The 24,463-nt window shown below is 54.0% G+C and overlaps 1 protein-coding gene across 4 annotated transcripts; it reads left to right on the top strand.

Moving 5' to 3' along the window:
• The first annotated feature begins 222 nt into the window (after positions 1 to 222).
• ZNF414 (zinc finger protein 414) lies at positions 223 to 24,040 on the top strand. 4 transcript variants are annotated; one of them, XM_030540099.1, is made up of 9 exons: positions 227 to 400; positions 13,977 to 14,130; positions 15,652 to 15,762; positions 16,686 to 16,793; positions 18,727 to 18,832; positions 19,537 to 20,075; positions 21,120 to 21,170; positions 22,518 to 22,676; positions 23,554 to 24,040. In XM_030540099.1, the coding sequence occupies exons 1-9, from the start codon at positions 398 to 400 to the stop codon at positions 23,628 to 23,630; spliced, it is 1,308 nt and encodes a 435-aa protein (XP_030395959.1). In that variant the 5' UTR covers positions 227 to 397; the 3' UTR covers positions 23,631 to 24,040. The 4 variants fall into 4 exon arrangements, 2 of the variants coding, with proteins under 2 accessions (XP_030395959.1, XP_030395960.1); XM_030540100.1 differs by lacking the exon at positions 21,120 to 21,170 and having other exon boundaries at positions 228 to 400; XR_003997472.1 differs by lacking the exon at positions 23,554 to 24,040 and having other exon boundaries at positions 223 to 400; positions 15,655 to 15,762; positions 19,537 to 21,170; positions 22,518 to 22,565.
• The last annotated feature ends 423 nt before the right edge of the window (positions 24,041 to 24,463 follow it).

Raw genomic sequence — 24,463 nt, 5'->3', positions numbered from 1 at the left:
CTTTTTTATTGGCACCATCAGCTCTGGCCTGTTAAAAACAAAAAAAACAACTAAGGGGAAAAAAGGAAGCAAAGGAGAAGCAGGAGAGAAGCACATGAGAGACACAATCATGTGATAGGAGCGTGGAATCACCGCCTCTTGGGTTTGTACTGGAGTCCTGTCAACTGCTGGAGACCCCCCCCCCCCTTTGCTAAAGGAATCTAATCCCTCACTTCCCTTCTATAACAAATCCCTCCCCTTCCCCCCCCCCATCACCCTCGGTCTCGCGACAGCTGCTTAACATAAAATGGCTACAATGTAACATCTTTGCCTTTTGATGTCTCTCGCTGCTGCTCCGGGAGAATTGGGGATCTAAAGGCAGAACAAAAGCCCCTCCCCTGCGGGACCTGCCAGAGAAATGGTAGGTGGGCTCGGCTAACCCAGGAGCAGCCTTTCCTCTGTGTGTGTGTGTGTGTGTGTGTGTGTGTGTGTGTGTGTGTGTGTGTGTGTGTGTGTGTGTGTGTGTGTGTGTGTGTGTGTTGGGGGGAGGGCCCCCCTTCTCCCTCCCTGGTCCCGGCCAGGAGAGACACGAAATAAACAAGCCCGGTGCAGCCGAGGAAGCCTGACACTGACCAGAGGCAGCTGGGCTCTGCCTGGGAAATGAGCTAGAAGGGGCTGAAAGTAAGAGAGGACCTTGGAGGAGCTGGTTTAAGGAGGGGGGGGTCTCCCCCGCCTCACCCCCACAAAGAGAGAAGCAGGTCATGCTAAACAGGGGGGAGGTAGCGTTATATATTCCCCCCACCCCCTTTAAAAAACACCGCATTTGTGTTTTGCAAAGGGAGAAAATGTTACCTCGTGTTAGGGTGGAGCGGGGGAGTCAAGCTCCCTTGGGCGGTGGGGGAGAAGGGGTGTGGGCCGAGGGGGAGGGGGCCGTATGTCCTTTGGTTACCATGCCTGGTTCTGGGGGTTCCTGGATTTGGATCCAGGACCCTCTAAACTAGCCCACTGGCCAGCAGCTTCTGCACTCAGGAAAACTGAAACTGGCTTTCAGCTGAGCCAGGCAGCTGGCTCCTTGGGGGTGGGGGACGGGTGGCACCATTGTACAGGGGGCCCAGCCATTCTGCCCCCCTCCACCCCCTGCCTTAAGGATGATTATGAGCGAACATGGTATAAGAATTCACCCTGCCCATTGTGCCTTGCCCATATCTGTCACATGGACCTGGAGTGGCCCCTTTTTTCTTAACAGGAAGCTGCATATTTCATGTTGATTTTTCTTTCCCCTTTTTATAACTCGTCTTTGTTTGTAAAGACACCCCCCACCACCACCTCAGTTTCTCTCCCCCACCCCTACTCCCACCCCTGATTGACTGCACATGTTAGCTGGCTCCTTGTCCCAGAGCTGCCTGCGCTGGCTCTGTTGTTGTCCTAGGGTTGCTTGCAGATGCTCTAGGATGCTACAGGTATTCAGAGGGCTCAGGGCGGCCTGAACTGGAGGTGGCTGTCAGGCATTTCTTGCGCGGGCTGTGACAATGGGTGAGCTGCTAGATGCTGCACCGGTTTGGGGTGGTGCGGCTGTTCGTAGGGAAAACGGGGGTTTGAGCCTTTGTTGTGTTTTTTTTGGGGGGGGGTGGGAATTGTCCCCCTATTGCTGTAATGTCAGATGTGTGTGGTGAAGTACGGACATATAGGAAGGTCCAACAAGCTGAAATATGGGCCCTGCATGGAAGGAGGCTTCCTCTTCAGATCAGTGTACAGGTTAGCACATGGGGCAGTGGCAACAGATCACTGTCAGATGGGGGGTGGGGGGAGAGGAGAGAGAGGCTCTTGGGAGAAGGTTTCAAAGCAGCAGCCGTGTTAGTCTGTATCAGCAAAAATGAGGAGTCCTTGTGGCACCTTAGAGAGTCACACACATATTTGGGCATACAGATTTTATTTATTTATATTTTATAATAAATATTTTATTTAATAACTCATTTAGGCCCAAATGAATGTGTTAGTCTCTAAGGTACCAGCAGGACACACACCCCCCCTTTTTTTTATTTTTTTCCTTGAGAGGAAGTGGTTTTACTGATGATGGTAGATCATATCATCTATTCTGTTTCCTAATGACTGATTATTTGATTTCCATGACCAGGTGTGTGAATAGGCAGAGATTAGTGATGAAAGATTCCAAACTAAGGCCTGGTCTGCGCTTAAAAATTATGCACTATAGGTAGGTGGATCTAAGCCTGGTGTAGATACAGCGAGGGCAATGGCAGAACTCTTCTGCCGATCTAGCTACTGCCTCTTGGAGACGTGGGTTAACTACATCGAAGGAAAAACCCCTTCCATCCATGTAGGAAGCATCTATGCCATGGCGCCATAAGCTGTGCCACTGTAGCATAGACCTGGCCTAGGGGAGCTATGAGGAAGGATTTGAAAGAAGCAGCATTTGCAGAAGGACTGTTAAAAAGGTTGCTTAGGAAAAGTCACTTGACTAGGGGCCATTAAAAGCTGGCACAGAAATGGGGACAGCATCATAAATTTAGGCTTCTAACATGCAGCCCTCTCTGAAAATAACTAAGTGCAGGGGAAACGCTGTAATCCACCATCACGGCTGCGTTTATTCCTGTGAATAGATCTCGAAATTAACACCCAGGTGTGATCATGGCTTGGTGCAGAGGGGATTCAAAGCAACTCTGTGTGCTCCTCTCACTAGCACAGGTTAGATGCTTCATAAAGAAGAGCGATCTCCACCGAGAATGTATTTAATCACAAATGCAAAGTTCTTGTCTTTTCTCTTCATCGTTTTTATTTAAAAAAAAAAAAAGGAAGGAAGAAATCTACGTTTAAGGCTGAAATATTAATATTGCAAATAAGGAAAAACAAGTGTCGTCATCTGGATCCATTACCAACTGTAGATTATGGCGTTGAAGTTCATGGTCAGCCCCATGCGATAATACAAAACACACGTGTGGGAGGGGGGATGAGCGTGAGTCAAGGAGGCTTTGGAAGAGAGATCTGAATTATCTCACTTTCACGCAATTTGAGCTCAGTCGTAGTGTTCTTTTAACGCAGTTAATTTTATTTAACGTGTACGTAATTAACCCCGTGATCCCTGGTCTGCTTGTTTCCATCAAGAAAGGAAAAGGCTTAACTGAGGCAAATTTATGCTTTCCAGATTGAGCAGGAAACACTGAGCAAGCAGCCGCCAGAGCTGGGGGTTGAAAGCTCAGCAGAACGATCAGTGAAAAAGCCATTCTGCTGTCATAGCATTTATTTCCTGTATCTCTAGTCTCCCTTCTCTTTTATTATGTTTGCAGTGAGTGATCAGGAGTCCCTGGCTCCAAACCCTTTGTCTCTTATCTCTGCGTGTGACAATGTGTGTTTCAGAAATCGTATTAAACCTCTAGCTGCAGAGCATGGTATAGATTCTCAAATAGGATTATTTGTTCCATTTATCCCACTGCTGTGGATTCGTGAATGTCTTCTGTGTCAGCTGGTGTGAATGAGCCCTCGTGTTTGCACTGGGGGGCCGAGCCATGGCCGTTAACAGACGTGGCAATGGGGACTTCTCTCCTAGTTAGGACTGCGTGGTTGCTCTGAACAGCCTCCCCCAAGGAACGTTGGTTTTATTTTGTAACGGACCGTGTTTTGGCTGTAACTGCTCTAGTGAGCTCTTTCACTAGTGAAAGTCTCTTGGGGGAAATGGTGAATACTTGTAGAAAGTGGCTTTTAAATTAGCGCTCAGGGCTAGAATCCTGACTCTAACGGTGTGTCCGCACGGCAAGCCGAGGCAGGATTGCAGCATGGGTCGACACACGTTAGCTGCACTAGTACTGCTAAAAGGAGCAGTGAAGACGCAGTGGCACGGGCTACGTGCAGGCGGGCTAGCAACGCAAGTGTGTACCCAGGCTCCCGGCATGCTGGTACAGCCCATGCTGAAGCCTGTGCCACCACATCTATGTCGCTGTTTTTAACAGTGCTAGCTCAGGTATGTCTGCCTGTGCTGCTGTCCGCCTCTGTGCTGCAGACGCACCATAAGAGTTAAGATTTGGAGGACAGAAATACACCAAGGAGTTATGGCCCTGATGCCCATGGCCCCGCGCCTCTGGTGCAGTCACACCAGGGCAAGGTCACGATCTGATCTGGTGGTGGGCCAAGGACAGGGCCTGTAAAACACACCCATTCTGATCTGATCACGTGCTGCATCTGCTTTGCTCTGAGGGTGAATGGGTGCAACAAGGAGCAGGGATCTGGAGAACTGGCCTTGGGGAGTTTGCTGTTCTGTACCAGATGCTGAAATTGGGGCTAAACCGCAAGGGAGATCAGGCCTAAAATTCTCTCTCGCCTTTCTCTGGCTCTCAAAACACAGTGGCCATTTGGGGATGAGCTGAAGCAGTGTCCAAAGTGAGGAACTAGGATCTGAAAAATCTCCCTATTTCAAACACCCTGCTGCCATTTCCCTTTCTTAACTCGGAACATTTTGTGCCGAAAACTGGATTCTCCTTTTCCACACACACACACACACACACACACCCGCCCTTCCCACTACGCAGGTGCAGGCTCGCTGCTTCCTGTAGGGCTTTGAAGATGCTCATTCCTTGCCTGAGATCGAACCCCTGAAGAAAGGAGGCTGAATAGTTGTTGCCATAGCAATGAGCGGTGCTGCTCCCAATGGAGAAGCCTGACCTGGGGTGCTATAAATCAGCAGGGGAATCTGAGAAAATCTATGCCAAGTTATCCTCCCCTCCCCCCCGCACCCCACCCCAAATCAGCAGGGTTTTCTCCATCCTCTTACTCCAAATCCACAGGGATTTTCGGTGTTTCACTGGGTTTTCTCCACTCCTCTGCCTTGTCGATGGCGCTCGGGGCCATAAGGCTCGTAGAGAGCCGTTGAGAAATACCTCTGGCTTTCAAATGGAAGAAAAGTTGAGGCTTGCTGGTCCTCCCCCTGCAAACAGGCCTCGAGCTCCAGAACGGAGATCTAAGAACCTCGATGGCCGGGGTTCTCAACCTTTTCCTTTCTGAGGCCCCCTACCACCACCACCACCATATGCTATAAAAACTCCACAGCCCACCTGTGCCACAGTAGCTGATTTTCTGCAGATAAAAGCCAGGGCTGGTGTTAGGGGATAGCACGCAGGGCAGTTGCCTGGGGCTCCATGCCACAGGGCCCCCATGAAGCTACATTGCTCGGGCTCAGCTTCCGCCCCATGCAGCGAGGCTTTGGCTTTCTGCCCTGGGCCCCAGTGAGTCTAATGCTGGCCCTGCTTGGAGGCCCCCCTGAAACCTGCTTGAGGCCCCCAAGGGGGCCCTGGACCTGTGGTCGAGAACTACTGCTCTGTGCAACTTGCTTCTGTCCCTTCATCTCCAGCTCCTCCTGGGGCTGTCACTGGCATTGGGGTTGCAGCTGGATGCATGCAAGACTTGCCTCCAGCACCTGTGCAAAAGGTAACCGTTTGGTCAGTGCGGGCTACGTCATGTGACTGTGCCGCTTGTGCTTGGCACCTGGAGGTTTACGCTAGATGGGAAACCTTTTATCAGAACAGTTTTCCTTTGAAATCCAGACGGTTTTGTGGGATCTTGTTAATGTCAGTGTAATGTTTTGGATGGGGAGGGCAGGGGAAGGCAAAACTTTTCATTTTGACAAAGTTGCTTCAGTTTGCTGCTTTAGACTTTTTTTTTATATTACACAGTGTTTAATTTTAGGTATATTTAGTATATGCAGATTTTTAATACCAGTAAAAATGAATCAAATGATGCTAAAGAAACTCTTTGATGCTATTAGGGTGACCAAATGTCCCGATTTTATACGGACAGTCCCGATTTTGGGGCCTTTTTCTTATATAGGCACCTATTACCCCCTACCCCCGTCCCAATTTTTCACACTTGCTGTCTGTTCGCCCTAGATGCTATCGAAATGAAATATTTTGAGGGTCCTGAATCAATTTTTTTTTTAACTTTTTGTTTTGTCGGAAATTTTGAAACTTTAGTTTTTCGTTCCCAGTTGGAATAACTTTTTTTTCTAAATGTCTGAATTTCCCATAGGCCAGGAATTCTGGGTCCCAGTCAGCTCCAGTTTTTTCACTGGTGCGAAGGGCACACTTCAGGCCTGATCCAAGCCCAATGAAACTGATACAAAGACTCTCATTTGCTAAAGCAAGCTTTGGAGCAGGGGTTCAATGAACGAGGAGCCCTTGTCTCATTGCATGTGCAACTTGCATGGAGGTTGGGAGCACAAATCCTATTGACGTACAGTGGGACTTGTGCTCCAAAGTCAAATGGGTGCTTTTTAACATCCCAGTTTAGCCACTCCACCTTAATATTGTGCTTACCTTGACATATAACTTTAACTCTGTCCCTTTGTGTATATGTGTCATGACGCAGTCTTGTATCAGTCACATGCTGTTCCTAAATTTAATATTATGCAACTTACATCTTACTAGCATATAGGGGATAAACCTAGAACACCAAAGACTTTCAGTGTGTCTGGTTCATGCTACCCCAAGACTAGACATAAGATGTTTCAAGGACCGTGCCAGTATGTTGTCCTGTCCCCTCCCTCCTCTGTCCTGCTCCTTGTTTGTTCCACCTATCTGTTGTCTTCTCTCTTAAATTGTAAACTCTTTGGGGGCAAGGACTGGGACTTGTGGTCCATCCAGTGCCTAGCATGGTTGACTTTCAATGGGATTTAGATCAGAAGTGCTCTTGGAAAACTTAACCACATGCGCAAGTGGGGGCAGGGGCAGAGCTAAGATTGTATGTGCAGACTTCACTCTGGCAGTCAGGTGACTCAGCGATGCAGCCTTCGTAATCTCTCGATGTAGATCTCTGTGGAATTGTCTACATGCTTTTAGGTTACTTTTCGCTGGAGGTGATTGTTGGTCTTTGTTTCTTGCATGTCTGTGGGACTGAGCCAAACCAGCCTTTGGGAGAGTCCAGTGTGGACTGATCGGGTTGGGCTGAATGATTGACTTTCTCTAAGACTTGTCTGATATGCAGCATTTTTATTCTTTCTACCTCCGGGAGGTCATTTGAATGTTGGCACATAGGGATTTTTTTGACCTGGTAGTTCTCACTTCTGTTGTTTTAAAAAATTACCCCTGCAGAGATTGTGTGTGGGGGAATTTCCAACAGAAACTGACGATAGCAAATACACAGACCCACAAGCTGACCCTATTGCTAATGGTACTTTGTGTCTCTTTCCTCTACATTTCCAAGGGAGGAGATACGCCTAAAAGCTCACGGTGTGAAAAGCGAACATCTGCTGGGGCCTCAGACCCCTACTGGGGGTTGGGGCGAAAATTCTTCTGCCACCTGGGGAAAACCCCAGCCTAAGAGTGTAGAGAGCATAGAATTTCCAGCCCCTGTATGGGGTTTGGGAGGGGCAGGCAGGGGGCGGGGGGAAGATTTCTGATCCCTCGGAGGGCAGGGGATGGCAGAGGCACCCTCTGAGCTGCCTAAGTCCCAATTGCCCCACTGAAAGATTCCCACCTTGGCTTGTGTGTGGTGGTTGTAGCCTGCTCGGTTCCACTCGGGGTCAGTGGTTTGGTCCAGGGACCAGGCATCCTTGATAAATGCATAGCCCTGTGAGGTGCCCCATGTCTCACCATATGCCCTGTTTGTTCCCCTCCTTGGGATTTATGGAAATGCTTGGAATGTGTCAGGGTCCCTTCTGAGTAGTCCTCAGGCCCCTGCCTCCCAGCTACTGCCAGCCAAACTAGCCAATAAGAGGCCTTCCTTTTATCACTAGGAAGGTACGGGCATCCTACGGCTGCCACCGGTGTAACTGGAGTGCTGTGATCACTCACCTTTGTCCTTGGTACCACTTCTCAGGCAAGTGTTATAGGCACCTGACCTACTGGGCCCAAAGGCCTCTGCACCTGATGGGTCCCAAATATCCATCTACCGACTGACTGACTGCACACGCCCCCCGGCCTACTGCACCACTGGCTCCCTGGCTCTGTCCTTACTCCTCCCTGACTGTCCTCCCAGAACCTTCCTTTCCTGGCCTCTAAGGAGGAGAAGAAAACGAGCAGGAGCAGCAGCCTCATTGTGCTGACCTGTGACTGCTCCGATGTACTGGAAGCAGAATCCTCTAGACAAGCCCAGGGAGTTTCTGGCTTTAAAGGCACAGATTGGGCAGGTAGCATAAAACTGTTGCTGATGGCTGCAAAGAGGCCCCCAAACCAGAAAGCGAACAAGCTGAGCACCCTAACTCTATACGATTGGCATCTGGCCTAGGAGGAAGGCAAGGCAGCCTAGTGGATAGGCCACTGGAAGGAGATCCCAGTTCAGTTTCTGGCTCTGCCACTGGTTTGTCTGGTGTTCTGGAGCAAGTCACTTTGCCGTTCTATGCCTCAGTTTCCCCAACTGTAAAAGGAGGATAGCGATTTCTGTAAAGCACTTTGAGTTCTCTTCATGAATAGAGCTAGATAATAGCCAGATACAGGGGGTGGGGTGTTGGTTTTTGTTTTAAATACAAACCCCAAAGTTAAGCATCCAGCCTCAGATCAGTACATTTTTCAGCCCCAATCCTGCCAATGCTTAACTGCTTGTGGTGAACAGAAGGTGAGACGTCACCGAGCCATAACCTGGAAGTATTTTCCTGCACTATACCTGCAAATGGGAAGTTGCTGGGCATCGCAAGGATGTTCTTAGCCCGGGTTCTTCCTCTTTGTTGCTTTTACTTTTCCACTGAAAAATTCATGAGGGGAATACGGCTGACCAAGACAGGGAGTCAGAGTGGTGCCTGGGCGGTGGCTGGCCCACAAAGTTTAATAAACCTGCTACAGTGGTGGTGGTGGTAACTCAGGCAGTGAGGTGTGTGCTTTCCCAACCAGAAGTTCCAGGTTCAATCCCCACTGCTGACAACTCCCGTGCAGTGCAGCTGGGTTTGAAGCTACGTGTTAATTTGTTGGGGGCAAGGTCCTCCCTTCCATCCCTCACTGGCACGGTCTGCGATGGTTGTCGCTGCACTGGGACTGCATTCACTTGGGGAATCCCCACCCCTGACAGACTCTACTGCAGTGTGGCCAGGAGGAGAAACAGGCTCCTCTGTGCACCACAGAGCACACTTTTAAACCGTGCTGTCTCTGCACAAACCAGGACCGGGTTTCTGCCCGCCATCAGCCTTGCTGGTCAGAGGCACCTTAGGGGGGTCTGGTTCTGTGAGATACCAGCTGCCTCAACACTGAGCTGAATGTGGCAGGTGCCACACTCACCGGTGGTTTGCAAGCAGCCTGGGTGTTCCTGGCAGTGTGGGATCCATCTGTGGCCCTTCTGAGAGGAGTGGTTAGGGTGCTAGCCTGCCATTTGGGAGACGCAAGTTTAATTCTTCGCTCTGCCACAGGCTTTCTGCATGCCCATGGGCATGTCATCTGTCAAATGTCAAACCTCACTGGGTGCTGGGAGGAGAAACACATGAGATACTAGGGGGCTGTGGCGGGTATCCAGGGGATTTGGGCGGTAGGGAGCCTTGCACCTCTAGGTCGTGGGTTCAGATCCTGTCCAGGGCAATAATGATCGAAAATCATTCATCTACCTACTGGTTTGCATAAAAATGAGTTTAATGGTCACAGGCCAGTTCCTACTGGGACAAGTGTCCACAACTGGCAGGCCAGGATCGAGGAGACCATGGAGCGACCTCTGTGACCACCCCCTCTCCAGTGGTCAGGGATGAGGGGTACTTGCAGGAGCGGCGCCAGGGTTTTTGGTGCCCTAGGCGGGGGTCCTTCCGCACTCCCGGTCGTTGGTGGCAATTCTGCAGTGGGGAGGTCCTTCCATGCTCCCGGTCTTCAGGGCACTTCGGCGGCGGGTCCCGGAGTGAGTGAAGGACCCGCCGCAGAATTTCTCCCACTGACCCAGAGCGTGGAAGGACCCCCCGCCGCCGAATTGCCGCCAAGGGCGGCAAAATGCCACCCTCCCAAATCCTGGCAGCCTACTAAATGGAAGCCCTGGCCCTGGGTACTTGGCTGCATTCAGGCCTGGTACAGAGTAAACACCAGGATCTCCTGGAAACAAGTTAGTGAGTTGCTCCATGGTGCTGCCCTGCTCTTGATGTGCCAGTGTGAACTAGTTACACGCCCATGCCAAGGGGGGAAACAGCCTTGCTGGCCCAAGGACATCTGCCCAGGCAAACTAGGAATCCAGCTCCAGCATCCTGCACTGTAATGGTGGGCGCTTTGCCCAGAGTGGACTGGCCCAAGGGTCTCCAGCTGGATCTGCCCTGTAGTTAGCAGTGTCGGCATTTGATTTTCATCCCAGCATGAGAGTCTGAGCAAAAGGGGAGCTCGGGCACCTCCTTGTCCCCAAGCAGCTGGGCTGCCCTGTGCCCTCCATGGGGTGAAGTGGGGCATTGAGCCTACTGATGGGATGGCATGGGGTCCCCTACACACCCCTGTTCTCTAACTCCCACTGCTGCCTCCCTGTGCAGGTGGGGGAACAGCCCAGTTCCTGACATGAGAGAGGTGTTCACAGCCTTGAGTTTCCAAGGCTAATGCAGCCACTGGGCCGAGGCCGGACCGTCTGAGGCCGATGTGGCTCTGCAGGCGTGGTTGATCTCAGCACCGTCCTGAAGAGAGCTGTTCTGCTCCGACAGCTTTAGGGAAATATCATTTTGCAGCTTGGCCTTGTTTAGATGGTGAGTTTCTCGGGGCAAGGACTAGCTCCTCAGCTCTGCAAAGCACCCAGAGGTGGGTGGGTGGGGGTGCGTGTGTGTGCGTGCACGCGTGCGTGAGTGTGCGTGTGTGCATGTGCGCGCGTGTGCGTGTGAGAGAGAGAGAGAGAGATATGTTCCCTTCCTCAGCTCCCATCTGCCTGTCAGCTGCCGCTCCCCAGCGCTTCATCCTTGTTGCAGCTAGCGGAACTTAAAATGGCTTTTTCAAGATGGTCTGTTTCTAATAGGCTTAGGCTGGGACCCATGGAGGGAAGGCCTATTTCCCTGGCGGTGTGGGGGAGAGAAAGATAACGCAGGCTCCCACAATGCACTGCCCGTCATCAGCTGTCCTGGCGGGCAGATGACCAATCAAGCCAGTGACTCCCACATCTGACCCACTTTCCTTGCCATGGGGAGGTGGAGGGGACTTTTGCAGCCGATCTATGTACTCCTGGCAGGAACTTAGCTGCAGACGCTGAGCTCGCTGATGTCTTCAATGCTGCACTTGGGGAAGACTTTGCAAAAACTGGCTGCTGGTGGGTGCACGCCTCTGAGGCCAATACAATCTGTTGGCGCTTGCACTGTGGGTTTGGGTGCATGCTCTGGCTGGGAGGAGCAGGCTATCCTACAAATGCAGGGTATCTTAAAAATGCCCTGTTGGGGTACTCTGCAAAAGATCTGGATCCTGAGAAAATGCGTAGAAGCTCAAAGAACTAGAACATCTCTGAGGGATGCCCTTTTGCTTCCAGGCATACCCCACCTCTAACTGCCAGAGGCTGGGGAAAACATCCTCATTGGCATATTATTCCTGAACTGTCCCTTAGGGAGGTTCTTGCAACTTTGCAATGCCAGAGATGGGGATATGGGCTAGATGCATAGACTATGGGTAGGTCTATGCGACAAGGAAAAACCCACAGCTGGCCCATGCCAGCTGACTCAGGCTCGCAGGGCTGTTTCGTTGCTGTGTAGAATTTCGGGCTGGACCCCTTGCCAAACACACGGCGTTTCAACCCCAAGACCTTTACAATGTGCTCTTGAGGTCCAGCCACAGAACAATGTCCAATTTGTTTGTTTGACAAGACCTGTGGCTCAGTTTTGTGAGAGTCTCCAGGTTTTCAGGACTATCCTGGGCTCTGGCTAAGGCTGGCCAAGATCCTGGGTTTAGCTCGGCCGCCAGCATGCCTGGCCACCTAGAAAAGCAGGACTGGAAGAGAGGACCTTGAGAAATCAAATCCAGCCCCTGCACTGAGGCAGGACTGAGTAAACCTAGACCATCCATGACAGGGATTTGTCCAACCTGTTGTTAAAAACCTCCAGTGACCGGGATTCCACAACTTCCCTTGGAAGCCTGGTCCAGAGCTTAACTACCCTGAAAGTTGAAAAGTTTTTTCCCTAATATCTAACCTAAATCTTCCTGGCTGCAGGTTAAGCCCATTGCTTCTTGTCCTGCCTTCAGTGGACGTGGGGAACAACTGATCAACAGCCTCTTTTGTAACAGCCCTTAACGTGTTTGAAGACTTATCACGTCCCCCCTTCGGTCTTCTTTTCTCAGACTAAACATCTGAGTTTTTTTAACCTTTCCTCAGAGGTCAGGTTTTTTAAACCTTTTATTATTTTTGTTGTTCTCTTCTGGACTCTCCGATTTGTCCACCTCTTTCCTAAAGTGGGGCACCCGGAACTGGACACCATCCTCCTGCTAAGGCCTCACCAGTGCCTGGTAGGGTGGGACAGTTACCTCCTGTGTCTTACATACAACATCCCAGAATATTGGCCTTCTTCAAACCTGCATCTTATAGTTTTACTCCTATTAAATTTGTGATCCACTGTAACCTCCAGATCCTTTTCAGCAGTATGACCACCTAGCCAGCTATTCCCTACTTTGTACATAGAGTACTTTGCACTTGTCTTTACTGAATTTCATCTTGTTGAATTCAGACCAATGCTCCAGTTTGTCACGGTCATTTTGAATTCTAATCCTGCCCCCCAAAGTGCTGGCGACCCCTCCCAGCTTGTGACCTCTTCAGTTTTAATAAGCATCCTCTCCACTCTGTGATCCAAGTCACTGATAAAAACATTGAATGGTACCAGACCCAGATCTGACCCCTGTGGGACCCCACTACAAACACCCTCCCAGTTTGGCATTGATCACTACTCCTTGAGAGTGGTCTTTCAACCCCCCTTTTTATAGTAACTCCTAGTGTGCTTATGAGAGCCTCATGTGGGACAGCCTTACTAAAATCAAGAGATCCCTCATCTTCTGCTTCCCCTCTATCTGCCGCGCCCGGAACGCTGTCAAAGAAGGACATTCGGTTGGTTTGATGTGATTTGTTCCTGACTGATGCTGCCATCCCACACGCTGGCCTGAGGGAGCAGTATAGGGTGACCAGATGTCCCAATTTCTGGGGTCTTTTTCTCATATAGGCTCCTGTTACCCTCCCCACCCCGTCCCGATTTTTCACATTTGCTGTCTGGTCACCCTAGAGCTGTACAGCCTCCACCTTCACAGGCCCTGCCACCTGACCCAGCTTCGTCGGGGCAGGTCTTTCACCAGACCCTGCAGGAGCGGCAATTCCCCCCTGCCCTCCACCAGCTGTCCCCTCCAGCAACTCCCCCTTCCTTTTCTTCCCCAGCACCGCTCTCTCCTGTCCACCCCAAGGGCCTTCTGCCCAGCCACTGGCCCGCTCCAGCTCTGTTCCAGCCATGCTGGCCTCTCCTCGGTGGTGAGGGACGAGGAGCAGGGAAGAGTGAGCAGAGAGAGAGCAGAATGCTGGTGGGCCAGGACCATTCCCTAACATGTCTTCCCCTCTCTCACATATCTTCCCTCTGAGCTCTGCCCCTCCCCTCCCTGTTTGAGGGCCTCCTGTTTTTTCGCTGTGGAATTCTGATGCTCCCATGGGTCCTGAGGCCACAGGTAGTGGTAAAGCTACCTCCTTAGCACCCAGACACCCCAGTAGCTGAGTAGCAGATAGGTGGAGGGCAGGGGCGGAATTGGTCACTGCTGTCCCAGCAGCTTTTCCTGCGGAGGGTCAGGGCAGGGGAAACGAAAATGTTTTAAGGAGCAGCTGGTTTTGGAGGGCAGAAAGACCCTGCTTTTTGGGGGCGGCTGGTCTAGCTCCCAGCTCCGACAGGCCACGCTGCCATGTGCAGCTCTGTATCCCTCACCAGACTAATCAGCCCTGGTCTTTTCAGACTCTCCTCATACAGAACCTTTTCCCTGCCCATCTCTGAGCCTGGCCCTGCCTGCTCTCCCCTGCTTGAGTCCATCACATCTGGCAGGTGGGGAGGGGCGGTGTTGGTCTTGCACGTTCACGAGACCTTTCTGTGCATGGCTGACCTTGTCCCCTTGTGTCTGATTTAGCATCACCAGGAGAAGAGCCCCTCGCCAGTGTCTGGCATTACCCGCTCCGCCACGGCACTCGCTTACCACGAGCACTACGCCTCGCCTGGCCCCGTCAAGAGCAAAGCCCTGAAGACTGAGAAAGACGCGGCGTTGCCCTCCTTCTCCTTGGGCGGTAAATACGTTTCCGAGGGAGTAGAAGTGTCGGTGGGAGACGGGGAGGGTGGATGCAGGTTGCAAGGCAGTTGGCATGGGAGAGAAGAGGCACGGGCAGTGTGCGTGTGTGGAAAGCCCCCGCTCACAGTAACGCAAAACCTGAACCTGTTGTGTGGGTTTGCCCCATGAGGCTCTGGTCAGGGAGGTGTCAAATGTGGGACTCGTGCAGAATTCTCCTGCTGAAGCAGCTGAGCACACCTCTAGCACCTCTAGGTCTCGGCCGTCACCTCCCACCTGTGTTAAGACAGCATGTCCCTCTTCAAGTTCCACAGAGGAGCGCCAAGCTGTCTCCCTTCCAACCCCCTGTCTTCCCATTCTGAAATCTTTCAGGTTTGGTTGGGGCCGGGGGTGGGGGAAAGGTGACTTAATGGATCAGACTAAGATGATGGAAAGATCCCACCAGCTTCTCTGTTGGAATTATGGGAGAACAGGGAAATAAATGCTTTTCCCACTTGAAAAAATTTCCAACCCTGTTCAGACTTGCTGAATGTGGACCTACACCACCACCCTGCCCCCATCCCAAGTCTGGACTGTAGCATAGCCCTGGTGGTGGTGAAGATCTAGTGTATCCATTTGGGTCGACAAAAATTCTGCCTTCCAAAGTGCATCCTACATGTGCTCTGTAGGAGTCGTCCCTAGGCTAGAGATGCCCAAGTGTAGAAATGTTCGGGGCATGCCCTTCTTGGATCCAGGGGCTAACAAGCTTATTGCAAAGGATCAGTCTTTGCTCCAGAGCAAACGGAGCTTCAGAACTTCATGCACGAGCTGGACATTGGCTTTTAAATGGCCTTGAGGCCTTGGTTCCTGCTGGCCTCCAAAGGTGGGAAGTGGAAAAGCTGGTTCTTTGCCCCCAGATGCCCTGTGGAGGGGCCTGGCTGTGGCTCCCTCCCCGTGCGGCTCACAACCCTTTTTGAGGCGTTCAGGCTGGGAGCCTGCGTCAGGAAGCTAGGGGCGAGAGCTATGCCGGAATGACGTGCTCAGGGAGGAGGTCTGCACTGCGGCTGGCCTGTGCCAGCTGACTTGGGCTAAGGGGCTGTTTGATTGTAGTGTAGACCTTGCAGGGTCCTAGATCCTGGTCTCCTGAGGCCAAACATCTCCAACGCACTGAAACAGCCTCATAGCCCGAGCACCCCCATGCCCAAGTCGGCTGGCACGGGCCAGCCGCCGATTTTGAATTGCAAGGTAGACAAACCTAGAGGTTCCCATAAAAACCCAATACCCAGGTTGGACCTGAAAAGGGATCCAAACACTGAGACTCATGGAAGTGGCCCCCAGCAATGGCTTTGCTTGAAATACAGAACTCGGAGACCAGCACAACAGCTGAAATATCCCACTGTGCCTAACGCGCTCCTGATGGCCTCTGCCTGGTATTGGCAGTCGCTTTGCTATGCACTGGGCAATGTCGCAGCTCAGCCTCGCCAGGCTGCTGGGAGTTCGTCTCAGGTGGCCACGCTCCCGTCGTAATTCTGGATCTCTCCAGCAGGTTACAATGACTCCACTGTGTCGGGCAACCAGACGCACCCAACAGGAAGTGGAGGCAGTGGGGCGCAAGCTCAGGACCTGCGGCTCTCGAAACGCAGACCCCTCCCAGGTGAGCTCATGGGAGTAGCAGTGCACGGGGGGGCTGGAAAGGGTAGAACTGTGATCCCAGCAGGTCCACTCTCTTCCAGCAGAGGGCACCGCTCCAGGTATATTCAAGGGCACGACTGTTCATCCGTTTTCTTTAGGGAGACTAACTTGAACTTGTCCCTTAAATGTTAACCTGGGATTCTTGCTAGAGACGGGGGAGGAGTTTGGGTTCAGGCCAGGTTCCTTCACTGTATTCCTGAGCTAATCAGCTAAACTCTTCCTGTTCGCCCTGAGAACTGTCCCAGCGAGAAGATCCAGAGGGGCAGTGCCAGAGGAGGTGGCAAGGGAAAGCAGAGGCTACCTGGAGCAGGGGAGAGAGACCAGGCAGTGGCAGGAGAGAGGCAGAGGTGGGAAGGGCTGGGCGGGGAAAGGGATGTGATGGAATATTTCTAAAGGCGAACTGAAGCTTTGGACCCTTCGTCTCTGGTCTGAGCAGAGCCCAGGCTGATAGGGACTGGAAACTGTTGCCATCTGACCGCTAAGCAGCCTGTATGACATGACTTCGGTGGGGCTCATCAGACAAAAATCACCATTGCGTTCAGTGTGAATTGGCCCTGTTGGTTGCTCATCTCAGCAGAGCACCCCAGCCTGAATGAGCCATTGGGGATCCCACCAGGTCAGGGGTGAGGTATGCTGTGGGGGGAGCAAACGGCCATTGCCACCGGTATGTTTCACATCTGCAGGATCTCTGGCCCAGATCTCTGCTCGAGAGGCAGCCTGCCATGTTCTCACGGGTGGGTGATGTGCATCGTGCCCAAGCCAGCTAATTCTGATGCCAGCAGTGGAGGACTGGGTGCCCTCATTCTGGGGAGGAGGGAGGACATGAAGGCAGGGAAGCTATTGGGGCTTGGGAGAGAAATGACTCCAGTGGCTCTCTCCTTTCAGGGAAGCACTACCAGTGCTCCAGCTACGGCTGCAAGCTGGCCTTCCACAGCATGCAGGAGCTGATGGATCACATGAGAGTCCACTACAGACCCACCCAGTCCCTGGAGGGTAAGGCCTGGCTTGCATATCATCCCAGCGGGGTGCTGGGAGAAAGGGGCCTTGCTGCCAAGAGTTGGGGTGTCAGGACACCACATGCTAGGGCAGGCTGGATGCCTGAGATGAGGAGGCCTCGTTATCCCTTACCAGTGCTTCCTCTGGGGCCTCAGCCCGCTGGGCTACTTGTAAAGTGTCGGTTTACTGTTGATGACTGAGCAGCTGGTGAGGAGACTCCAGCCTGTGGGTTGCATGTGAGTGTTTGTTGGAGCGGTGACTGTCCACGGAAGTGGCATGGTATTGCTACCCGCTGATTGGCTGGCAGGGAGAGTGCAAACTCGTAGGGTGACACAGGCTGGGTTTACAGGTGCTGGACTCTCCCAGGCGCTCAGATCTCAGTTGCCCCAACAGGGAACAACGGGAGACGCTGAGTACTCTGGCCGTAACTTTTTATAGGAATACGTGGGAATGGGAGGTTGTAGCTCTAAAACTGTGTTGTGTTTCAAACGCCCCCTACCCCAGACAGTGTGAACCGGCACTCGCCCAGCCAAGTGTTCGCAAACAGCAGCTCCCTGATCCCAAACGCTCACCAATGTGCACTGTAATCAGATCAGAGCTAAATCAGATCTGCCCCTTGGCTGTCCGAGGACAAGCTAATTCACTAACTTTCCCACCCCCAGTTCTCTTCCGAACTCCCTTCCCACACCCCCTCATCTTATTAGCCACTCGCTGCCAAGCTGCTGCACTGGCAAACTGTCCAGTTAATCTGGGGGGGCTTATTTTAGGGGTGTGTTTTGGGGGGGGAGTTGAAATTTCCCTTGCTGTGATAACAAGATCCCCTGCCCTCCTTGGCAAGTGCAGTAACTCCTCACTTAACGTTGTAGTTATGTTCCTGAAAAAAATGCAACTTTAAGTGAAACTATGTTAAGCGAATCCAATTTCCCCATAAGAATTAATGCAAATGGGGGGGATTAGGTTCCAGGGAAATTTTTTTTCACCGGACAAGACTGTGTGTGTGTGTGTGTGTGTGTGTGTGTACACACAGTATAAGTTTTTTTTAAAGAGTTTTAATACTGTACCCAGCAATGATGACTGTGAAGCTTGGCTGAGGTGATGGAGTCAGAGGGAGGGCTATTTCCCAGGGAATTCCTTACTGCTAAATGATGAACTAGCACTGGGCTGAGCCCTCAAGGGTTAACAGGATGTTAATGTAGCTTCATACTCTACAAGGCAGCACGAATGGAGGGAGGGGAGACAGCATGGCAGACAGGGGCAGAGACACACACCCTGTGCCCCTTTAAGTACACTGACCCCACTCTAAGTACATTGCCTTTTTAAGTACATCAGGAAGCTCCCTCCGTCCTGAGCCCTGTCATGTCCCCCCTGCTCTATGGAGATGGGGTAAGCGGGGGGGGCAGGAGCAGGGGGGGGGACACCCTGACATTAGCCCCCCCCCCTTTCTCCCTCTCCACACAGCAAGCAGGAGGCTCTTGGGAGCAGCTCCAGAGCAGAGGGCAGGAGCAGCACATGGCAGTAGGGAGAGGGACAGCTGAACTGCTGGCAATTGATAGCCTGCTTGGGGGGGGGGGGGCTGCTGGTCCACCCTGGTTCCAAGCCCCCACCAGCTAGCTCCACCGGGCTGCTCTTTCTGCAAGCAGTGGACAAAGCAGGTGGCTGCCAAATGATGTTATAAGGGAGCATCACACAACTTTAAACGAGCATGTTCTCTGATCAGCAATGTAACAGTGTTAACCGGGACGATTTTAAGTGAGGAATTCCTGTGGACGTTCTGAGTGTGTGTTTACAGAGCTGAGCAGTGTGCGTGTCAAAGGGGCTGGGCTCCCGAACCATTGCATAGCTGGTTCTAAAGAATCCCTCGCTATAAGCTGAGAACGTTGTGGACCTGACTGTGGGTGTCTCACTGACCCCTCTGCCCCTCTTCTGCCAGGTAAAATATTCCACTGCCCCACGCAGGGCTGCACGGAAACTTTCCCCAGCATGCAGGACCTGGTGGCTCACATGAAGGTGCACTACAAACCAAACCGCTACTTCAAGTAAGTTCCCCCTCTTTGGGTCACAGAAATAAGGCCCCTTCTTCCCCTCCCTCCCCGACCCCTCTCACTGGTCCCAGCTAGTCCAGAGCCCCCAGATCTCCTAGGCAGGGCACTGCACCCGCCAGACTGTTCTCCAGTGTGCCAAGCAATGGGGTTCTCTCATTTGGCTTGGAGGACCGCTCTGTGCTGTCCTTCTGCTTGTGGTGGGGCCCTTGTGGGATGCAATGGGCCAGTTCTTCTCCCTCCTCAGTGTTGGCTTTGTCCTCTGGGCTCTAGAGTCCTGCAGCCCAATGGGACCCACCTCGGAGGGTCGGGGTCTGTGCAGCCGCTGCCTGTTCTGCTCCTGCTGGCCGCAGCCACCGTGCTGGGCTGCACATGCTGCAGTGTGACTGCCAAGGTGGCGGCACCTCTGGCCGCACAGCAGGGGGTGGCAGCTGACAAGAGGGGCACGTGGCCGCTGGCACTGCTGTGCCAACCCCAGGGGCAAGAGGCAGCTGCAGCACTGACTCCAGTTTGGAGGGGAAGGGTCAGGTGAGTTTGGGCCCAGACCTATACGCTGGCCATGTGCCTGGGATGGCTCCTTTCTCCACGAGAGAGACTTCCTGGTTCGCTCGGCTCTTGGCTGCACGGCTGAGCCTGCAGTTTCCCCTCGGGTCGGGTCGGGCCGGGCCGTTGTGGACTCGCCCTCTCCCGTCGCTCCCCAGGTGCGAGAACTGCCTGCTGCGCTTCCGGACCCACCGCTCCCTCTTCAAGCACCTGCACGTCTGCTCCGACAGCGCCAGCAGCCCGGCTCCAGCGCAGAAAGCCGAGAGACCCCCTCCACCTGCTACCTCCGGACTGGAGAAGGACCCCCCGGCCAAGCCGCTGGAGGGGCTGCCCAAACTCCAGAGCGTCATCCGGCACCTGGGGAAAGAAGCCATCCTCCCCAGCATGGATGCTGTCTCCTCCGCCCTGCCAGCCTCACTCCCCACTAGTCTCCCTGGTCTCCACGGCTCCCTGGAGTCCATGCCCCTGGTCTCTCCGGCCTCCCACGCGTTCCCTCTGCTGGAGCCCTCTCTCTTCGGGCCGTCGTCCTTGACCCGGTTCTCGGGCCAGCCTCACTCCTCGGTGCCGGGGCCTTTCCTGTCCTACATGCACCCCTCTCCCTATGGCTTACCTCAGGCTTCGGTTCAGCATCGCCTCAGGCCGTATCTGCCCAGCCAAGGCCTCCCCGTCTCCAACGCTGTGTGGAAGAAAAGTCAAGGTGAGAACAGAGGGCCAGCAGGTAAATCTGTCGTCTTCAGCTGGGAATCCCCCAGGCTACAGCAAACCTCCTTCCAGGCTCGCCCCAGGCCGCTGCTGCAAGAACCCACAGGCGGGCGGGGAGGCACTTCCGGCCGAGGACGCTACCCACCAGCTGCCCTGTCCTCCCTTTGCCACCCTGAGAACCAGACAGATCCCACTTGCTCAAGCTCCCAGATTCCCTCTGTCCCAGGCTCCATGGGGTGGGTTCCAGTGGCCATTTCTCCACCCCTCATCCCAACATCTCGCCCCCAACAGACAAGCTGCTCCATAGGGAAACTTGAGAACAAGATCCATGTCTCTCCTGGAGGGCTCTCCAGATGTGGGGCATGAGGCACGATCCCATTTATCCTGCTCTGTTTGCCAAGGCCTGGGGGTGTATTGGGCTGAATCCTCCACTGGCTCCACCAACCTCCACGGAGATACTGCGCCTGTGGAGAACTCGCCTCTCGTTCTGTAACCGAGGCCGTGACACCTCCCTGGCCTGTTCCTCCCTTGCTCCCTCCCGCCAGCCTGTGGCCACTGTGCTGAGCTGGTGAGTCCCGCTCCCTTTCCCGTGTTGGCCGTCGTTGGCCTGTGCTGGGGACCCCTTTGGCACAGGATCCGGCCGGAGGAGGCACCCCAGCGACAGGCTATTACAACTGCTGCCCAGCTAATGCCCTGACAAACCTGCGGATGTTGTGAGCACCAGGATGTGTCCCTGGCTCTCGTTTGCTCCAGTGCAAAAGTCCTTCCCGGTGCTAAAAAAAAATCCCCCTTCAGCTCCCTCACGCACACCCCCAATCTCTGTCCCGCTTCCACCCCCTGGAACTGTCTGTCGAGTCCTGCGGGCGCAGCGCCTGGAGTGATGCCCCCTGGTCCTGTCAGCCTTGTTCTGAAAAGCCAGTGGCAGCTGCAGCTGGACACAGCTGGCATCCGAGCCAGGGCCTCTTGGTCGCTTCCCTCCCCCCCCAGCCAAGGGAGGGGAAGGCCTAATGCTTGTCTCGCCCCTCGATTCCCTTCGCAGGTGTGTGCGTCGGCCCACGCCTCCCATGCTTTGGCTCGGGTGTGACTTCAGGTTAGTCCGGCACCTCTCGGCTTTGGGCTGCTCTCTGGTCACTGGGTGGTGCTGCTGTGCGGTGAGGGGGTGACCTGCCCTGGCAACTGGGGAACCCAGGGAGAGTCGGGGGAGGGCTTGAATTAGCCACGTCACACAGGACAGCAAGGGACACTTAGTCTTTGGAGGGCCCAAGGGCACCACCCAGGGGGCGAAACAACCACGATACCTGTGGTTGAGTGGCTTAGTCCAATTACATTCAGTCCCTCTGAAGCACCTGGCATTGGCTACTCGGTGAAATGGCCCAGTGGTCTGACCCAGTCTGGCCGTTCTAACCTGCAGCCCTATGCCCTGACTGCCTGCAAGCTAAGCAGCATCAAAACTGCGTTGTCACTGGATGGGAGACCTCCGAGCTCCTCGATAAGGGACGTAATTCAGAGGCCTGGTATTAAACTGCTGATGTACCTCTAGCTGAGAAGGGAGGGTGCTGCCTGCCCTGGGGATGGGGGAATCTATCTGGCAGTGAGCAGTAGTTGTCTGGGACTGACAGCTGCTGTGGTGTCTTGATGGACAAGACTTCTTGTTTAAACCAAACCCTGGGCGGGGCTGGCTTTGTTACCCTCAGCCCAACTCTGTGGGGCGCTGGCCTTGATATCTGGGGAGGGATAGTGGCCCTGCAGTTTCTGGGGACTCCGACCATTTACCCCCCTCCACTCTGTACAGAGCAGGGCTTGTCTCGGAGGCCTGGCACCTCTTGGAAGCCGTGTCAGCCTGGCCTGTCCCTGTTGGACCCCATGCCAAACCTGGGAGGCGTGGGAAATCAGCTGTTCTTCTGTGATACCAGGGAGGCTTGGATTTCCCCAGCCGAGCCAAGTGTGTGAAAGCGAAGGCTTTGGGCAGGGGAATGACCTGCCCTTTGGGGCTTAAACTGGAACAGCCGCTGGCCCCAGCCCCCAGTTCCTTTTCTGTATTAGGGGCGTTACAGTAGCAGCGAGAGGCACCAGAGACCCAGGCCGCCCTGCTGGGTGCTGCCCAGAGAGAAACAGTCCCTGCCCCAAAGCACACACCATCTCAAGAGCCAAGACAGACCAAGGGCAGGAGGGGACCAGCTGGTCAGTGGCAGAACTGGGAATAGATCCCAGGCATCCTGAAGCCCAGTCCAATGTACCATGCTGTCTGCCTTGGCCTTTGGATCTCCCATTCCCACGGCCATCAGCTGCTGGGTGTGTTTCAGGGGGCGTGGCCCAGGTGCTGGTGTGGTGATGAACAGCTGCGCATGCCTCTGGGGGGGGAAGGGGACGGCCATGCGATTGCTATCCCAGGGCACTAGCAAGTCAATGCACACGCTTTCCACCCCCTGTGCTGCAGGCCACTCCTCCAACAGCCGCATCGTGTGGGAGCACACGCGAGGGCGCTACACCTGCATGCAGTGCCCATACTCCAGTGCCTCGCGGGAAGAGATGACGCTGCACATCGAGGATCAGCACAAGAATCCACCCCTGCCCAGCCGGCTGGATGGAGAGATGGGTGCGGTCCAGTGCGGGGAGCTGGGGAGTGGGAATCCGCCCTGCTTGCTGGTGGGAGGAGATGTTTGGAGCTGATCTTGGGACCCTGAGCCCCAGAATTCAGCCCAGATTCCTTCGCATGACAAGTGTTCCTGTGGTCTTAGTGGGAGGAGTGGGTCATATCCCAGCCTCCCAAAGCCACACCCTTCCCAGAGCCTGAGTCCTGTCCCCTGTCTTCCCCCTATCCCCACCACACACACACCCCCACCCCCGGCTGGAGAAGCAGGGAGCCTGGCTTGGTGAGGTTTAGGTGGGGAGGAAAACTTTGTCTCTGATCTAAGTAGGGGACTAAGCCCCAATGCACAGGGGCGGGAGAGATGTGGACACTGCTAAAGCTGCCTGAGAAATGGCCCCTGATGGTAACTGCTTCCCCATTTGTCTCTGAGCTGCACCAACTCCATCCTCCACCCTGGCTAAGAAACCTGCCCCTTGCCCAGCTGTCCTGGCCAAAGCGCTCCTATGGGGCCGGTTTGGAGGAAGGGGAACTACTCCAGCTCCACCCACAAGCCCAGAACAACTGGATGGTTCTACCAAACTGCAATGACCTTGGACTTATCTTTAGGCTTCAGAATCAGTCGAGGTGCCTGGAGCAGATAACGGCCTGGGCCTTTCTGCAGGCTCCCAAAGGCAGTTGTATTGGACCCGACCAGGTTTTCTTGGTCACCAGCTGGGCTCCGCTGAGATGCAGCAGCAGCGGGGCGTAAAGCCAGAGCGCTGGCCCCATGCAAGCTAGGAGGCCATGCACCCAGTGCCCCACTTGGCCCCAGCCTCTCGAGCAGCTGCCGGGGAGCTGGCGAATTTCTTAGCGCTGATGGTTCTCCCTTGTGCTTCTCTTACAGACTTCGGCGTTGGCCTCGCCTCCTTCCACTCAAAGCTCCCGCCGGAGATGGAGAACTCCCTGTACTCGCAGCTGTGATGCTCCTGCTGAACCGGGGTGGGGAGGGAGGGAGGGAGGTAGGTGTGCATGGGAATGCCATAGGAACAGGTGTATGGAAAAGCCAGTGCTGCAGCAGGAACCTACCCCCTCTCCCCTCTTCTTCCAGCGCTGTATTTGCACCCCTCCCCTCACCTGTAGCCATGCCACTGACTTCAAGCTGTGCACTGCAGAGAGTTTGGGCAGGGAGAGGCTTTTTCTTGGGGTTTTGGGGGTTTTTTTGGGGGGGGAGGGGACTTAAATTTAAGTCCTGGAAGTTTGTGTGTCCCCCCTGCTCCAGATCTTATTGCTTCAGGCACAAGGGTTCTCTGTAGAGCCTGGTAGAGTTGCTCAGGAGTTAGTGGACTTCTCGGGGATGAGGTCGCTAAGAAATAAATGGGAATTGGACAGAAGGGTCTGCGTCTGCTCTGCATCGTGCTGGCTTGAGCATGGCCTCTCCCTGGGCGTGGAACGGGGGCTGAGCGGCAGGGCTCTAAGCACAGGCTGCAGCTGGGTAAAGTTTGGTGTGAGTTTCCCTTGAGGGATGGAGCTGGAGGCGGGAACCCTGCATGGGGAGGGCTCGAGGAGAGGGAGGCTGGCTAGGCAGTAGGCTCAGGGCAGGATAATTGATTTTGAATAGAGTAATGGCAGGGCCTGGCCTGGCCGAGCCACCCCAGCTTCCCTCAGAGCCCTGTGCCAGGAAGATGGGGACAAGGCCAACCTGCAGGGTTTTGCTTTCTGGGGAGCAGGAAGCTGACAGCACCAGGCTCGACCTAGGGAGCTGGCCAGAGCAGGATCGGTGTGTTCCGCTGGCTGGGACCTGCTGTGCAGGCACC

Source organism: Gopherus evgoodei, chromosome 22 (assembly GCF_007399415.2).
Source record: "Gopherus evgoodei ecotype Sinaloan lineage chromosome 22, rGopEvg1_v1.p, whole genome shotgun sequence".
Taxonomy (NCBI): domain Eukaryota; kingdom Metazoa; phylum Chordata; order Testudines; family Testudinidae; genus Gopherus; species Gopherus evgoodei.
Note: the sequence above shows the minus strand (reverse complement) of the source record. Positions and strands in the feature narration are given on the sequence as shown.

Excerpts from the sequence above, each read along its gene's own strand:
- ZNF414 (XM_030540099.1), top strand. Across the intron at positions 16,794-18,726 it reads ACCCACCCAGTCCCTGGAGG|GTAAAATATTCCACTGCCCC; the intron begins GTAAGGCCTGGC and ends CTCTTCTGCCAG. Across the intron at positions 22,677-23,553 it reads CCGGCTGGATGGAGAGATGG|ACTTCGGCGTTGGCCTCGCC; the intron begins GTGCGGTCCAGT and ends CTTCTCTTACAG.